The sequence below is a fragment of the Alligator sinensis genome, unplaced genomic scaffold (genome assembly GCF_000455745.1).
Source record: "Alligator sinensis unplaced genomic scaffold, ASM45574v1 scaffold198_1, whole genome shotgun sequence".
Classification (NCBI taxonomy): domain Eukaryota; kingdom Metazoa; phylum Chordata; order Crocodylia; family Alligatoridae; genus Alligator; species Alligator sinensis.
In genome coordinates this window covers 957840-973097 of record NW_005841906.1, presented here as the reverse complement: position 1 = coordinate 973097, position 15258 = coordinate 957840, and the positions used below count along the sequence as shown (strand labels likewise).

Sequence of the window (15258 nt, the reverse complement as noted above, 5' to 3'; positions counted from 1 at the left end):
AGAGACCTTTAACACCCCATGATGCATTCACCTAGACAAGACACCTCTCTCACTGGAGACCAAAAGATCTCAAGTGATCCCTCACTTAAGACAGGAGTACATGCTTTAAAATGGAGTGTCTTGGGAAGGACATAAGGGCCTGATGCCCTCCACTCAGCACTGTCCTTACTCCATTTGAACTCCAAGGGCTTCAGGGTAGTTACTTCTGATTTTCCATGACATAAGGACCCTTTTCGCCATCTCCAACTAAGCTCCTGAGGAGCCATTCCCTTGACATTAACAGGAGCTACACTAGACCCTGAATGAGCAGAGAACAGAGCACAGCAAACTAAATCCAACAGGCATAAGGAAGACAACTCCACTGAGTGGTGTAACTAGGATGTAGTTACTGGGGCAACCACCCTAGGTGCCAACTTGTGTGGGGGAGCATAAAAATAGTTGCTGCCAGCAGGTGCATATTCACAACTGCATTGGCAACCAGAAGCCACCTCTGTCCCTGTAGTGAGGACACCCAGCCACATTGCTACACTGCTGCCTCCACTGGCATCAATGGCATAGCATCCCCTTCCACCAAGGCAGGGTTAAATAGCCTGCAGACAACACAGCATGAACAGTGAAAGAGGGTGTCCCAGGAAATGGTAATCTGCACCCACCAGATGTGTTGGGGGCACTGGAATGAAAGCCTGGGATATAGGCCTGCCCCGTACTAGGGGGTAGGGCAGTTAACAAGACAAAAATCTTAACAAAATTGAGGGTAAGCCTTTAAGAAATGTTTCGGTTCAAACAGTCTTTTCTCTGAATCTACTGCCTGAGAACCAGAAACAAAACTGACACCAAGTGAAACCAAACAAGCTAATTTCAAGGAGTGAAGAGCAGAGATGAGCACAAACCTCCTGGGCAGAGGAGAGAAGTCAATAAGGTGGTTCAGCTAGTAACAAAGTGACAGACATCTGCTTTATAAACAAGAGGTCTCCTTGTTTAGTGAAGAAACAGATGATGTACTGACTTTTCTTGGAGAACAGTTCCCTAAAATAGCTATTATCCAGAAAGGCTGGGGAGGAAGGACAAAGCTGCCTCTGATCTAGCAGAATGCAGAAGAGGGTTTCTAACTGAGTTAGTCTCTAAAGTGCCACCCCACCCTGCCTTTTGCCTGATTTTAGATTAACATGGGTAACTACCTCTCTCTGATCTACTAGGTGAAGCAACCTAACAGCATTCCCTGCAGATACAGACCCTCTAACTAATAAGTTAGCAAAGGAAAGTCTGGTTGGACTAACTATGGTGTACTCTACTGTTCTACCTGTCCCCTTCATCTTCACACCTGACCCACACCAGCAGGGATATATACCTGCTGCTGTGGCCAGCTAATTATGTTAATCCTTTAGCACAAGTGCTAGAGGTCTGTGCTGCTGCTTGGGTTTTCAGCCTGCTGCCAGCTGGAGATGATATTTACTACAGGTCACATCCTGTGTTGGGATGGGTGAGGGGAATGGAGACAAGCTGGTGGGCAACAAGGGCTAGGGAGGATTAGGGCCTCCAACAAGGGAAAAAACAGTTGATTGACTGGGAAAAGAGCATCTAGAAAACAGGAGAGGGATTATAGTGGGCTAAAGAGGCCTGGGAAGCTTCTGACTGAGAAGGAAACACTGGGTTGGTTTGCACAGAGGTACCCAAGCTGGCTTTAAGCAAGCTCCCTGTGGTACTGGAATCAGTCCAGGCCTGGCAGCACAGAGCTCTATGTGGGCTAATCCATCCTCTCCACAGGGTAGAGATACCCACAGCAAAGCGAGGACAGAGCTGGTGGAACTTTATTTTGAAAGGTCTCTACAGAACATACCCTTCAGCCTTGACTACATCTCCTTTCACCCTCCTGAGTATTCACAAGGCTCACCTTGCACAGCCTTCATCACTCAAGGAGCTTCATAGGCTACCTCTGTGTGAGGAAGGGATTCACCTCTGTATGAGGAAGGGGGTACGGGACAGGGAGTGGTGTGGTATGTGACATGCAGGCGAAGGAAGCAGCAATGGTCACTTGCAGGTATCCAAACCCTGTCTTCTGATGCACTTGACAAGGGAAGGTGTGAACAAGAGATGGAGGCAACAAGGGCAGCCACACATTGGGTCAGAGCTTTCTTCAATGTCTCCCCACATGAACCATTTGTTTTGATTCAGCTCAGCTTGAAAGAAAAATGTCCCACCTGGCCATCCCTATTCTGCACCGAGAGCCCAATCCTGCGCCACTGCTCATGAGGGGAGCAGCACTGATTTCACATGGTCACTTGTGTCCATCAGGCTTGGGTTCAGCACCAAGAGTTGGCAGAGCGGGCCCCTGAACGGCCTTGTCCACAAACTCAGCCTAGCAGGAGGTGATGCCCATGGGCACTAGCTGAGGGGGAGCAATTTAAAGAGAGTGACCCATTTAGGACAGAAACCCTGCTCTTGGACTGTACAGGCAGAGCCTGGTAAATCAACAGGGCTCTGCCCACCTAGATCCAACTGCAAGATTGGGACCTTAAGGGCAAACTCATGCCACCACTCCTCATATTGAACTCCATTTCCATTTCCAGGTATGTTACCTCACTGATCTGGGGTATTTTAGGGTCTGTCAGGTAATTTCCCCCCTAATTTAGCTATTTCAGCATAATGAGGTTGGGTTTTTTTCTCTCGTTATGCCTAGGTTTGTTAAGCATTTCAGGGCTTTTCAAAATTTCAGGTTATCATGAGAGCTTTCTGCCTCATAAATCCACTGGGACTCTATGGTCCAGCATTATGCGAGTCTACAAGCTGCACGAGCTGCTAGGACCACATGGGAGGCACATTCCACAGCATGTGAAGTGGCCCACTCCAGGCAGTGCAGCTGAAGAAAGGAAACAGCAGCTCTACTCATATGAAGAGGAAACAGGAAGGAAAATGTCCTTTTCATGACTGCTTCAGGAGTTTCTCAGTATGCTTACATTTGAAATTGGCACTTCTAGGCCTTTAGAGGCTGTCTGAAGGTAACTTCAAGGAACCCAAAGTAGAAACACTGATGCGCCAATATGAACGTTTCAGCAAGGGGTGTGGGACACAAGAGGAGCAAGGAGGCTGGAATCTCTTTGCATTGTTACATGTTGGTAGCAGCCCTTTCCCTTCACCTACGTGGAACCCAAGGTCTTCAGAAATTCTGGGGCATCTCCACACAGCCATCTACCCCCTATCCCCTCTGCCCTCAGAGCTCCAGTCCAAACCCAGCCCCCATCTTACCGCAGCTTACTTCACTTCACAACAAAGCAAGAGGCACCAACCTGCTCATCTATTATTAACAGATGATCTGCAGCTGAACCTATCAGCTTCCTCCTCCCACCACCAACTCCTGGCTTGGCTGAATTAATTAGGACCAGACCTCATTCACTTCAAGGCTGAGAGGACCCCAGCTTCCCAACTCCCCCCTGGTACTTCCTGGTATCCTGGTTCCAGGAGCCCAGCACACAACCGTCTCCTTAGTTTGCCTTGCAGGGGGACTTTTCTCCAGCCAGCCCTACTGGCTTCATGCCGTGACTGCATTTGGCCATGTCTGGATGTTACTTTCTATGTCCCCTGTTGCTTTCTGCTTGCTGGAAGCCCGAATGGAAAGTCCTGGAAGGCTTTCAGCTCTGGCTAAGGGATGCTGACTCTCAAAGCTTCAGGGCTGAAGCTTTCTAGCCTTGGGATCCTCTGGAGGTGGTGCTGTTCCCAGCAGCTGAGAACAGTGTAACAGTCGGAGCATGGTCTAAAAAAAAATAAAATAAAAAAAGAAATGCTGGGGGGAGGGAGGGAAAGATCTGGACTTGAGGGTTTTGAGTATCTCCTCTAAGCTGCCCATCAGCTCCATGGGCTTGGCTGCCCCAAGATCTTTGGCACGCTAGGAGCTAAACACCAGTCCCAGAGGAAATGTTCCACTAGTCCCAGTCCCCTTGGCCTCTGCAAGAGGCAGGGACGGAGGTCAGAGATGCAGCAGGGTGATGTGTGGTGTCATTCTCTCTGAGCCCTACTCAAGCCAACCTAGGTCTCCAGCAGCTGCACTGGGAACCAGGGCATGCTGCTCCCCACTTCTGTCCCGTCTTTCCGTTCCCCCTCTTCTGTTGTTGTTGTTATTTTATTTTTTTTGCGTGATAACTGGTCTGTAGTTTTATGCCAGGCCACAGGGGGTGCTCTTGCTCGCCCAGCTTACTGTCACCCCATCTTCCACGACGTCATTGCTGCCAGAGGGCATGGGAGCTATGTGGAGCACCTTCGCTCCAGGAATGAGAGGCAGAGACCTCTCTGCCCCACATGCCAAGCACGGAGCAAGAGCCTTGTTTCCTTGGCTTGCCCCCTCCCTTCCTACGTCCTGCGTCTGCCCACACGTGGGCCCCCAGTGGTGCTCAGCAAGGAGACCTGGCTGCCCTCCCCGCTCACAGCGAGGTCTCCACACAGGACCCGTTCCGATGGAGGTGGCGGTGGTCATGGTTGAGGCAGCCCTCGTTGCGATGCACGATGAGGACGGGGAAATAGAGGGCATCCTGGTAAGGGGGAGGGTCCTCCTCTTCCACGGTGACCTGGCTGGAGAGGCGGGTCTGCTCCGTTGGGCAGCTCTGCTCATTCAGACTCCCGCTGCGGCTCTGCCAGAGGCAGCTGCGCCGTGAGCCATAGAGGCGGCCCAGCGAGAAGCGGCTGCTGCTGAAGGGGATCCTGGGGCTGCCGTTGCAGATGCTCAGTGCGCTACGGGAGAAGATGGAAGAGCTGCTTATAGTCCTGTGGCACCGCTCGCAGTTCTGCCGGTAGCCCCCATATCTGCAGGCTGAGTAACTGGTGCAGCTAGAGAGCCCCACCAAGTCCATCAGTACAGCTTCTGAGTAGCTAGGCACCAGCTGCTGGTTTGACCGGATGTGCCACTCCAGTTCGGTGCTGTCCACCGTGTTGACGCGGGGCATCCTGCGACAGAAGGAGCGCTCCTCAGCTGGTGTCACTGCCACAAAGTCAAACCCAAACAGCTTTTCCACATGGTAATGGACGTAGGAGGTACGGTACTCATTCAGCACCCGCAAGGGCCAGGACAGGGTCAGGAGGGCAGCCACCCAGAAGACATAGTGGGACACATACCAAGGCAGGTTATCCGGGTCCGAAAAGGCCACCATATACTCCTTGAATTCCACATTCTTGAGGTGCATCCCCTCCCTGGCCTCCATGTAGTCATCCAGCCCCTCATTCTCAGTGAAGAAGCGAGCTCGTTGCGTCAGGTAGGAGTTCTCAGACTCCACGTTGGCAAAGCTAAAACACTTGGTGAAGCGAAGCCGTGTGGCTGGGTAGCTCTCCAGGTCAATTAGGTCCTTAGAAATGTCCTTTACCCCACAGTTGGAGTAGTCAAACTCAGCCTCCGCCACATGTGTGTTGACTCTCTCATGGTACACTTGGGTGGTGGTATAGGCGTCCCCATTGCGGTAGCGGGTGACCTGCCTGGTCCTGCGAACATAGTGGTAGCTGATGGCTTTCCACCAGATGCATGGGGTGGCTTGCTGCATCCTCTGGACGCGCTCATGTACACTTTCCACATCCACCTTGTACTGGAGCTCGTTGCGGGTGTAGCAGTGCCAACATTCCACCAGGTAGACCACGTACAGCATCACCAGGAAGGCCAGGGGGATGTAGACATAGCCATTGGAGCAGGGGCTGTCATGGTACATCAAGGACTTGCCCTTGTAGGCGCTGTCAAAGGTCAGCCGGGTGACCTTGGTCACATGGCACCAGGTCATGGCTCCCATGCAGCCATACATGAGAAGGGACAGGAGCAGGCATTTCCAGTGGGATTCTCTGCAGAGGGACTTGCTGAGGGACTGCTTCACTGGCCGCTGCTGCTCCATGTGCCCAGAGAAACCAGGGAGAGGGGGAGAAAGAACAAGAGGAAAAGTGAATAGCCTGAAGCAAGAAGGGGAAAGCCAGTACACCACAGAGAGCCTTGACTAGCACCTGCGATCTACTGGCCAGAGACCAAATCAGAGACTGCTGACTGGGGCATCCTGATGAGGCTTGTGGTGTGCAAACAGCTCTCTCTATTATGTAAAGAGCTGACATAAAGTGGTTCACTTTGAAAGGGGATCAATCTTGCTGCTGCCTTGCATGGAAGGGTCTGGGGTCCTGTGCAACAGCCCTACCACACTAGAAAGTTCCTGCCAGCCCCAGTCAGACTTTCCTTTGGGATGACCACTCTTCCTGGACACTGCATTTCCAGGACAACTTACTCTATGTTACACTGACTTCCCAGGCAGGCAGCAGATCCCACAGGGGAGCTTCTTGGGCTAAGCCCCTCAGTCAGCAAGTGAGGGGGGCAGGAGGCTTCAGCTTCATCCAGAAATGATGCTCTTCCATGTGCTTTGTGGAACCCATGCCCATTCCCACCCACCTCCTGAAGAACCCCCAGCTGTCACTATGGGAGGAGATACCCACTCGCTGCTGTCCCACTGGAGGGTGGTCAGGTTTTCTTCCCCATCAAATATGGACAGGGTCTGCCGTCCTTGTCTTTGCTAGCCAAGCCTGAGAATACATCTAGGGTCTGCCAGCACAGCGGCACCACTAGAGCCCTCCCAGCGATTCTCACTAGAGAACCCTTTTGCCATATAGCTTAAAGCAGCTCCTCAAGCAGGGTCAGACAGACCAGCACAAGGACTTTACACTACTGCAGCTGCATCAACACTAGGCTTTGGCTGACACAGCGGTGCTAAGCGGGGGAGGGGGGAGGAGACAGAGTTGTGCATTGTGCATTTTTTTTCTCTGCCCCTGTGCCAGCAAGTATTTGAAGTGCAGATGAAGCCTTGCTTCCCCCTTACTTGCTCCATCAATGAACCAGTGCTGAAGGGCTGGGCTGTCTGGACCCTACCCCTTCTGCTGCTTGAAACCAAGGCTGGGACCTCCATGTAGGCTATGGGATGATGATCCCACCTGCAAGGCTCTGCCTTAACTCATTTTTTCTGCCTATTACCACCCTAGGCTAACTGGCTGTCTCCCCCCGCTTCCCACCTCTGCCCAGCAGCAGTGCTCATCTCAGCAGCATTTGCATTCACAGGAGAGTTGCTGGAATGTATGATATTCCAGATGTTAAGCTACTGGGCCCAGTACAGAGTCCCTGCCCTTCGGCTGCAGAGCTGTAAAACCCTCTTGTCCTGTTCTCACTGTAGTACCTGACTGAACCAGGCTGGCAACAGGAGAACTGCTGTAACCAACCCTCTCCCCACCAGGGACATTAAACAAGCCCCTGGCTCTCAAGGCTTTTAGTTACCAGTGCACAGAACATCTGGAGATGCCTAAAGAAGCAAAAGCTACTGAGGTACCTTAGCAGATCCCCAGGGATTCATAGAAACATGGTGTGAGCTGCCCCCTGCCTTGTGTAATACAAGTGACCACTCATGTGCACTGTCCCTCTGAGCACTGCAATCATGGCCTCTTGCATGCAAATTTCCCTTGCCTGGACTTCAACAATGACCCGTGGCGTATGTGTTCCCAGCCCCTCTGGCTCTCTAACAGAGGCTTCTAGCACGGAAGATTTCCAACCAACCCCTCCAACATGCCAATGGTGATCGCTAGCACAAAAATGCCTCTTGCCCTCTCCCCCAACGTAGGAATAGTGACCTTTGCTACATGAGTTCCCTGCCCCTGTGCTCTCCTTCCCCCTGAGGTAGTGACCCAAGTAGTGGCCCCCATTTCCCCACCCTTGGCACTTCAATAGCAGCCTATAGCATGCAAGTCCCTCCTTCCAGGACAGCAATAATGGCCTTTGGTGTACAAGCTCCCTTGCTCCCCTGCCCCAGCAGTGACCTAGTAGGTGTGACTCTACTCTCAGCCCTGCATCAGTGACTGACACCTCTCACTCTGGCTGGTAGGTACCTTCAGTGTATTATGCCACAATCAGAAGAGAATCCACATGTGATGGGCAGAGCCTCTTTCATGGCTTGCCATTCCTGCAGCTTACCAGGGTAAAGTGCTGCAGGGTCAGGTCTAAAGCTGTGATCTTCAAGGCCCCATAGTCTGCAGTGCTAATTAATAACAGATGTGACTTAGGTGCTGCCTTTCATCCCAAAGGATCCCAAACTCCATCCTATGTCCAGCCGCACACCACTTTCCAAACACTCAAATGCAGCTACCTCTGGGGCAAGATAAAGCCAGTATTTGACAACAGCTATCCTACCAATTGTTTGGGAGAAGAAGTGAAGATTGCTCTCCCCAACTGCAATTCAGAGGTGGGAAGGGATGGCTGGAGGCAGAAACAGAATTCCCTGCTCTGGCATTTGGCTGGGACACCACAGTGAACATTGCAATGCTGGGGAAATTGCTCCAGGGGAGGGACACTTTCAAGCACATTCGGCCTACTGACTCCCATGCACTTGCAACAAACCTGGAAAAGTGGTGGTGAAGTTGTGCTAAGGTGTGCTGCTCCAAAGCATGCCAAAGACAGTGGTCTCAAAAGTGACCCCAAGGGATGTCCCTGGAGCAGGCTCACCACCTGATCTCTGGGTGTGTGGGATGCATGAGCAGGAATTGCGGGGGAGGAGGGCTGGCATGCTTGAGTGCATCCCTCCTCAGCCACACCAAGGGAAGTGGTGTGGATGTACCCTAGGCACAAATGACTTAAGATCCCCCTGCTCCTATGTGGGTTTTTCTTATATGTTTTGCAAAGTCATCCTCCAGAACTCTTGGCCACTGGACATCATAGAGACTGATAGTTTAGACAAGTGAAACCTGTATGCGAATAACAAAAACTTTTAGAGCTACAAATATAAACCCTCCTGCCTCAGGGCACAACCCAGAGGTATAGGAAGAAACTGTCCACTTCTGGGTCTTTTGTACCTCCCTCTAATCACAGACAGGAAACAGGATCTTTGTTCTGAGCTGGCACAGCCATTCTGTGTTCCTGCTTTACTAGGATAAAGATACCAAGCTCCACAGTTTCCTGTGTATACAGATAACATTGGATTTGGCAAAATTCCTAACCAGTACAATCCTCTATAAGGACAGCAAATAGCCCCTTGCATATTATCCAAGAGCCAGGTTTTGCTTTTGCCCCAAGGTGCTCAGCTGGCTCTCAGCATTCTCTCTGATGCCCCAGCCCCTGCCCTTTGAGGTTCAGGTAATGTACTGCTTTATGCACACACACAGGTTTGCTCCCCCTCCTGCAAAATATAAGGTGGGTTGATCATAGCTGCTGCATCCCACCCCAGAGGGGGCAGCATTTCAGCAAGAAGGGGAACAATTCCCTGAAGGTGCCCATTGTGGAGAGTGTTTTGGGATGTGACAGGGATCCAATATGCTAGTTAAAGAAACACTGTCAAAAAAAATGTATATTTGTGTTGGTTCCTCCCCAGTGTTACTGAGAATGCCCAGGATTATTAACACTGGAAGAAACTTTAGTATCTCATCACTTTTGTTTCCAGCTACGAGTCTAAAGTGGTCACTTTCCCTTCTGGTTCTCGTGTGTGATGAAATGAATGCAGCTGCTTCCAAGTAAACTTCTCATTGTTATTATTAATTCATTATTAGTTTTGCTGCATCACCCACAAGCTCCAGGCATGGACCAGGATCCCCATGTTCCAGGTGCTGTATACACACACACACATGAAATGAAAACAATGATTCCTGGCCCAAACTTGCAATCTCACTATGATAACCAACATATACAGACAGACAAAGGAGGCAATCAGACAGTACTGGTCAGCCTGACAGACAGCAGGATCAGCATACCCACTTAGTGATGCCATCATTATGACTTTGAGTCCCTGAAAAGGTTTATTTAGAAGCTGCATTTAAATTATTGGGTGAAGCTTTGCAAACAGCTTTAACTGGTTCTGAAACACATAGGTGCACACACACATGCTCTGAGGCTGGGCTCCTTTTTAAACAGAATAGACTAGGATCCTTTTAAAATCCTGCACCCTGTGGAAATCACTGGAAACCACTGGACACAGAATGCCTGTGATCCAGCTGCAATTACCAGAGATCAGGGGTCTTAACCTGCAGTGCTCTCTACTACCCTTGTGCACAGTGAAAGAACGTAAGAGTGTAAATGTGATGTCAGCAGTGTGCAGGCAAGCTCCAGGGCACAGCCTCAGCCCTCCTGGTTCAAGTAACCCTCTAGGACTTCTTCCACCCAAGGACCCCAAAGTGCTACACCAACACTAATGAACATGGCCTCATGACCTCTCCATTGTCCTCACCACAGGGAGAGGAAACAGGGGCTCCTAGTAGGGAGGGAACCTGCCAAGGATCACAGAGTCATCAGCAGATCTGGGAGTGTGATCAAGATGTCTTGGGCTTTAACTACACAAAATCAGTCTCAAGCCCAAGCCCCAACATGGGGAAGAGAAGCTATGCCCACCATGGTCTCTCTGACTCCAACCCTTTGCCCCTGCCACCACATTCTGAGCTTACCAATACCACAGGGAGTTTCGCTACTGTTTCCAGCAGGACCAGATTTCAGAGAGCCTCTCACTAAGCTTCAGTGCATCCTGCCCCAGGAACTGGCCTTTGATGAGTGGAACACAGCCACATGTAGAAAGAACATCAAAGCGGCACACAGTCAGGGGAGCCAACAGCAAGAGGAAGGAGAGCTGCACAGAGGCCCTCCTCTGTGTCCCTCCAGGGCCTGTGCAGATGGTGGTCCCTGATGCCTGTTTACCATCTGGGCTTGAGAGCCAGCACTGAGTAACAGTATCCCAGCCAGGGAAGGGGCCCCAGTGTAGGTTTAATCTCCAGGTAACAGGCCTGGGCACAAAGAGCAAGGAGCTGGCTCTGCATGTAGTGGATCTGGGAGCCTCAGATCTGGCAGAGGCAAGCCTCAGCCTTGCTCTGAATCAGCACAGAGAATCACCTCGGTGTCACAACTGCCAGAGAGCAAAAGGATGAAGTAGAAGGAGAAAGAACAGAGAAGGAAGAAGAGCACAGGGAGGGACCCACTAGAGCTGTGCTGAGTCCTCTCTGCCCAGGCTCCCAGCACAGATACAAGGGTATGCCAGCCCTGCCCTGCACTCTGCTTCCTAGCTCAGCCCTGCAGCATCAGAGAAGCTCCCTGTCTCCCCCTGCCCTCTGTTGCCCTTCAGCAGCATGGGAGCTGTCCTGCAAATTCAGAACTGCCCCTGAATCCATGAAGGGGAGAGGGAGGGGGAGACGAAGGGATGTCTTTTTCTCTGGTCTTCCTCCCACACTGTGAAACCTCCCCTAGGAGTAGAGCTTGCAACCCCTCCTGCTTGGGAAGCTTCACTGGCACTGCTCAGTGGGGGAGCAAGGGAGGGAGGCAGGGGCTCAGAAGCAGGGTGGCCAATGGCTTCTAACAGACCCTCGGGGTCCCTGCTGATCTCTGCCCCTCTGTGGCTTCTCTGCATCACTGGGAAGGATGAGCACATTGGTTGAAACCGTGCCTTGTTTGCAGGTAATGCACAAATAGAACAGAGGGAAAACCACCAAGAATTCAATGTGCGTGATCAGCAGATCAGGGGAGGGGGAAGATGACATGCTCACACCATGTCAGCCTTTGGGGATTTGGAAGTAGTGAGTACAACCTTGCATCTCACCCAGCAGATTCCCAACACAAGACCACATCAGAGCCTGCATGGGCTGGGCTGCCTTGTTCAATTCAGGCAGCCCCACAGATGGACCCAGATGAAACCCCTTGAAGTAGTCTATCTAGGGCATCACAGAAGATGAGGGTGGGGCAGTGGGGAGAGGTTGCAGGCAGTGCTTTATTTCAGGAACTGTGTTAGCAAGGCTCTAGTCCATGCATCAGCCTCCTCCTAAGACTACGCAGCATTGATACTGCAGCACTTTACAGGGTCACACTAAACCCTGCTGCAAATTGTTTACAGCCCAGTTTTATTACAGGCTTTCAAGGTAACACACACACACACACACACACACACACACACACACACATATCCTCTGCACTGGAGAGAGAAACCAGCCCAAAGCCAGGCCAGTGCCAAAACCAAGGTCTAACCACAGAGGGAGGAGAGGAGTCAGCACTGGGTTCTCATCCCAGAGTGAAGTGCACTATCCTTCCTATATCCCAGGGCTGTATATCCCCCTGCCCCTTCAAAAGACAAAAAACTCCAAAGTAGTTTCCCCAAGTGGAAATTCAGACAGGGTGGCTTTGGATAGAGCTCCAGGTTGGAAAGGAAGGGGGTGGGAGACATGGAAATGTTCAGAACTTCAAACAAGCAGGCATGTAGATGATAAAGCCAGTGGTAGGGAAATCCTTCTGTTCTCAGAACAGCATCCCTATAAGCAGTGGAGGCTGTGCTTCACAGGAAACCGTACTTGGCCCACTGCAGTCCAATGAAATGAGGTGAAAAGTTTGCCCTATTTCATTGCAAACAGTGTTTCCCTATAGCCATCAGCATCCCCCACCAGCCATGCATCAATGCACCCAGCTATGGCAAGCAAATCTCTGTACAACTGCCCCACTGCACAGATCAGTTCTTCTATGACTAAACCACAGGAGCAGGAGTCAGACCTCCTTGCTGCTACCCTTGGCTCTGACACTGACTCACAGCATGACCCTTGTCAACTCCCTCTACTTCTCTGTGCCTTAGTTTCCCACTCTAAAATGGGGGTGAGGACCTGACCCAGGTCCCTTGGGCTATGGAAGGTCAATTAAAAAGATATGCATGACATGTTTTGAGATGCTCAGTTGGGAAGGGCAAAGGGTGAGGTTATTCCTCCTGCTTGTCTCCTAGGTCTGACACAGCAGTAAGAGCATCCATTTGCACAGGTTCAGCCTCCAACATCATGGCCACCCCAGAACACAAAGTCAGGGTTGTTTCTGAGACACCTGGCTCTCCCTCCCCAAGCTGAGCAGGGACTGACAGAAGACAAAGATTGTGCCTGGTACTGAAAGAAGTATATACGACTCAAAGAAGCATGGGGGGAGAAGAGAGAGGAACAAGATGGCAGTGAAAGTGTTATTCCCTGGACTGAAAGCCTTGAAAAACTCCTTCATAGCGAGATGGAAGAAATCATCTCCTCCTCCCGGCTGGAAGCCTGGCAGGAGACAAATCCCACGTGCCTGTCCCTAACCTCTCTGCTTCCCCGACTCTGAATACAGGGTAAATCAGGCACTGTGTAGATAAGGCTCATTGCTCTGATCAGAACTACTCAACCAAAACAGATATGCCCTGTCCATACCCGTGATCCCTCCCCTGAACAAGCTGTTCTCATGCCAGGCTCCTACACCCTTTCCCACCCCTACACTGCCCTGTTTGGTACAACTCTGGCTCAGAGAAGCAGATGAGCTGCAGGGGCATTGGGTTTCTCACCTCAACAACAGGGACCCTTGCAGGTCTATGGACTTCCCCCAACTCATCCCCAAAGTCCTCAGACACTCAAGTGAGCAGTGTCAGGCAAACAGGGCCTGGCCTGGAGTCTGAAGGGTTATGTGTGGTTACACTGCTCCCAAACATTGAAATAACACAGCAAAAGGCCTAGAGCAGCAGGCTGGGGTTCAAGCGTCCTCCACCTGGCAGGAAGGGGCAGCAGATCGCAGGTTAATCCATGGGGAGTCCTGAGCAGCAGTTTCCATGGCTCTGCCATGCAGATCTGCTTGCATCACATAAGAGAATAACAAGCCTTGTGCCTCCCCATTGTCAGCAAAACAAGACACAGTGGGGACAGACTCTGCCAGCACCACTCTCAGGAAGCCCCATGGATTTCAGTTCAGGGCCTGGCCATCCCCCAAGGGGCTAGGTGCAAGCAGCAGCAGCAAACCATGCCACCATGCCCCATATCCCTATGCTGCAGCCCCAATGACTAAGAAACAGCTAGCTCATCCCCAGGCTGGTGGTACTGCTAAATAGAGAGGGAAAAGGAAAGGGAAGGCTGAGCCTCTGGAAGCCAGGGAGACCTGCAGGGATCCTGCTCAGACCACGCCAGGAGGGTCTTCCCCAGGGATTTGAGGAGGGTTTGTTCCACCCTTGGACCTCACTTGAGCAGCAGAACTGGGAGCATGAGGAGGATTCAAGCTGGCTAGCTGGATGTTGGCATGACACCGACATGACCTACACCATGCCAAACTGGGTCTTGGCTCCATGAGTGTTTGGGTGTCAGTGAGATGAGGAGAGGGTCTGAGGACATCCTGAGAGGAGCTGTCCACCCGAGGAGATCTTCACTGGCTCAGCCCACCACGTGTGTTAGCATCAATCAAAACAGAATGGGTTAGATCTCCCAGCATCCCCCCACGGCCCCCTCCCACTCCAGTTCACCTGTCAGTCACACACTGAGCAATGGCAGAAGCTGCACCACACTCAAGGCATGCAATGTGACAGTACAAGGCACATTCAGGGAGGGTAGCTTTCCTCACTTTCCTCTGCCTGTTTTCCAGCCCTCTGCAGGCTCTGCCCGGTGGGCACGCTCCCCAGCTGGGACTTGGACACACTCCCCAGAGGCTCCAACACAGAATGCAGCAGTCTCTCCTGCAAACCCCAATATGAGTAAATATGTCCCAGCACTGATGGTGCAGGGAGCCTCAGGCAGGAGAGCAGCACTACTTCTGCCTGATCCTGCCAGGTACAGGGCATTTGAGAGGAGCAGCAGCTTGCTTTGGATCCAGCCCCTGGGAGTAGGAGTCCAAATTCAGCACAATGGCACAACTGTTCAGCCTCTGGTATACAAATTGCAGAACAGGGAAGGGGGTCTTTGCTCGGGGGCACAATGAACATACCAGCACACAGAGAGTGTGGGCCTTTGTTTAACTATAGTGGGAGCTCCTTTTGCTCCACAGAAAAAGGGATAAGAACCTACCGTAGCTGCTGTCTGAGGGAGCTACTCCTCTGATGTAAGCAATGGAGTAACTATGCTTTTAGCACTTGGTCTCAAATCCTTCTGTCAGAGCCCTACTGGCAGCCCCAACACAAAAAGACCAAAATCCTGACCTTCCTCTTATGGTCCCCGTAAAGCTGAGGTGTGTGAGGGTAGCTGACCTGGCACTGTCCACATCATACTTCTCTATACAGAGACCTTCCATCTCCAGGACTCTCACTCTGGCACCTTTCACCAGACATTACAGCCATTTAAAACAATAGTTTTTAAAATCCATTCAGATAAGGATTTGGGTCCCTTTGAAGCAGCACACTCAGCTTTGCCCTGGGGACCTGGATTGTCACAGCCTGTTCAGGTCAAAAGAGTAAGCATGATAACCCCTGCCCTACCTCTCAAATTGACTCTAATTGCTAGTATCTGCATGGAGGCCCTTGCCTCTAGAAACTATGGATCATGGAAGGGCAATAG

General features: G+C 51.4%; 1 protein-coding gene across 1 annotated transcript; it reads right to left on the bottom strand.

Annotated features, from left to right (window-relative positions):
* Positions 1 to 312: 312 nt before the first annotated feature.
* On the bottom strand, positions 313 to 5858 carry TMEM151B (transmembrane protein 151B). Its single transcript, XM_006018591.2, has one exon. It carries the CDS (start codon positions 5856 to 5858, stop codon positions 4413 to 4415), a length of 1446 nt encoding a protein of 481 aa, XP_006018653.1. The 3' UTR covers positions 313 to 4412.
* Positions 5859 to 15258: the final 9400 nt, after the last annotated feature.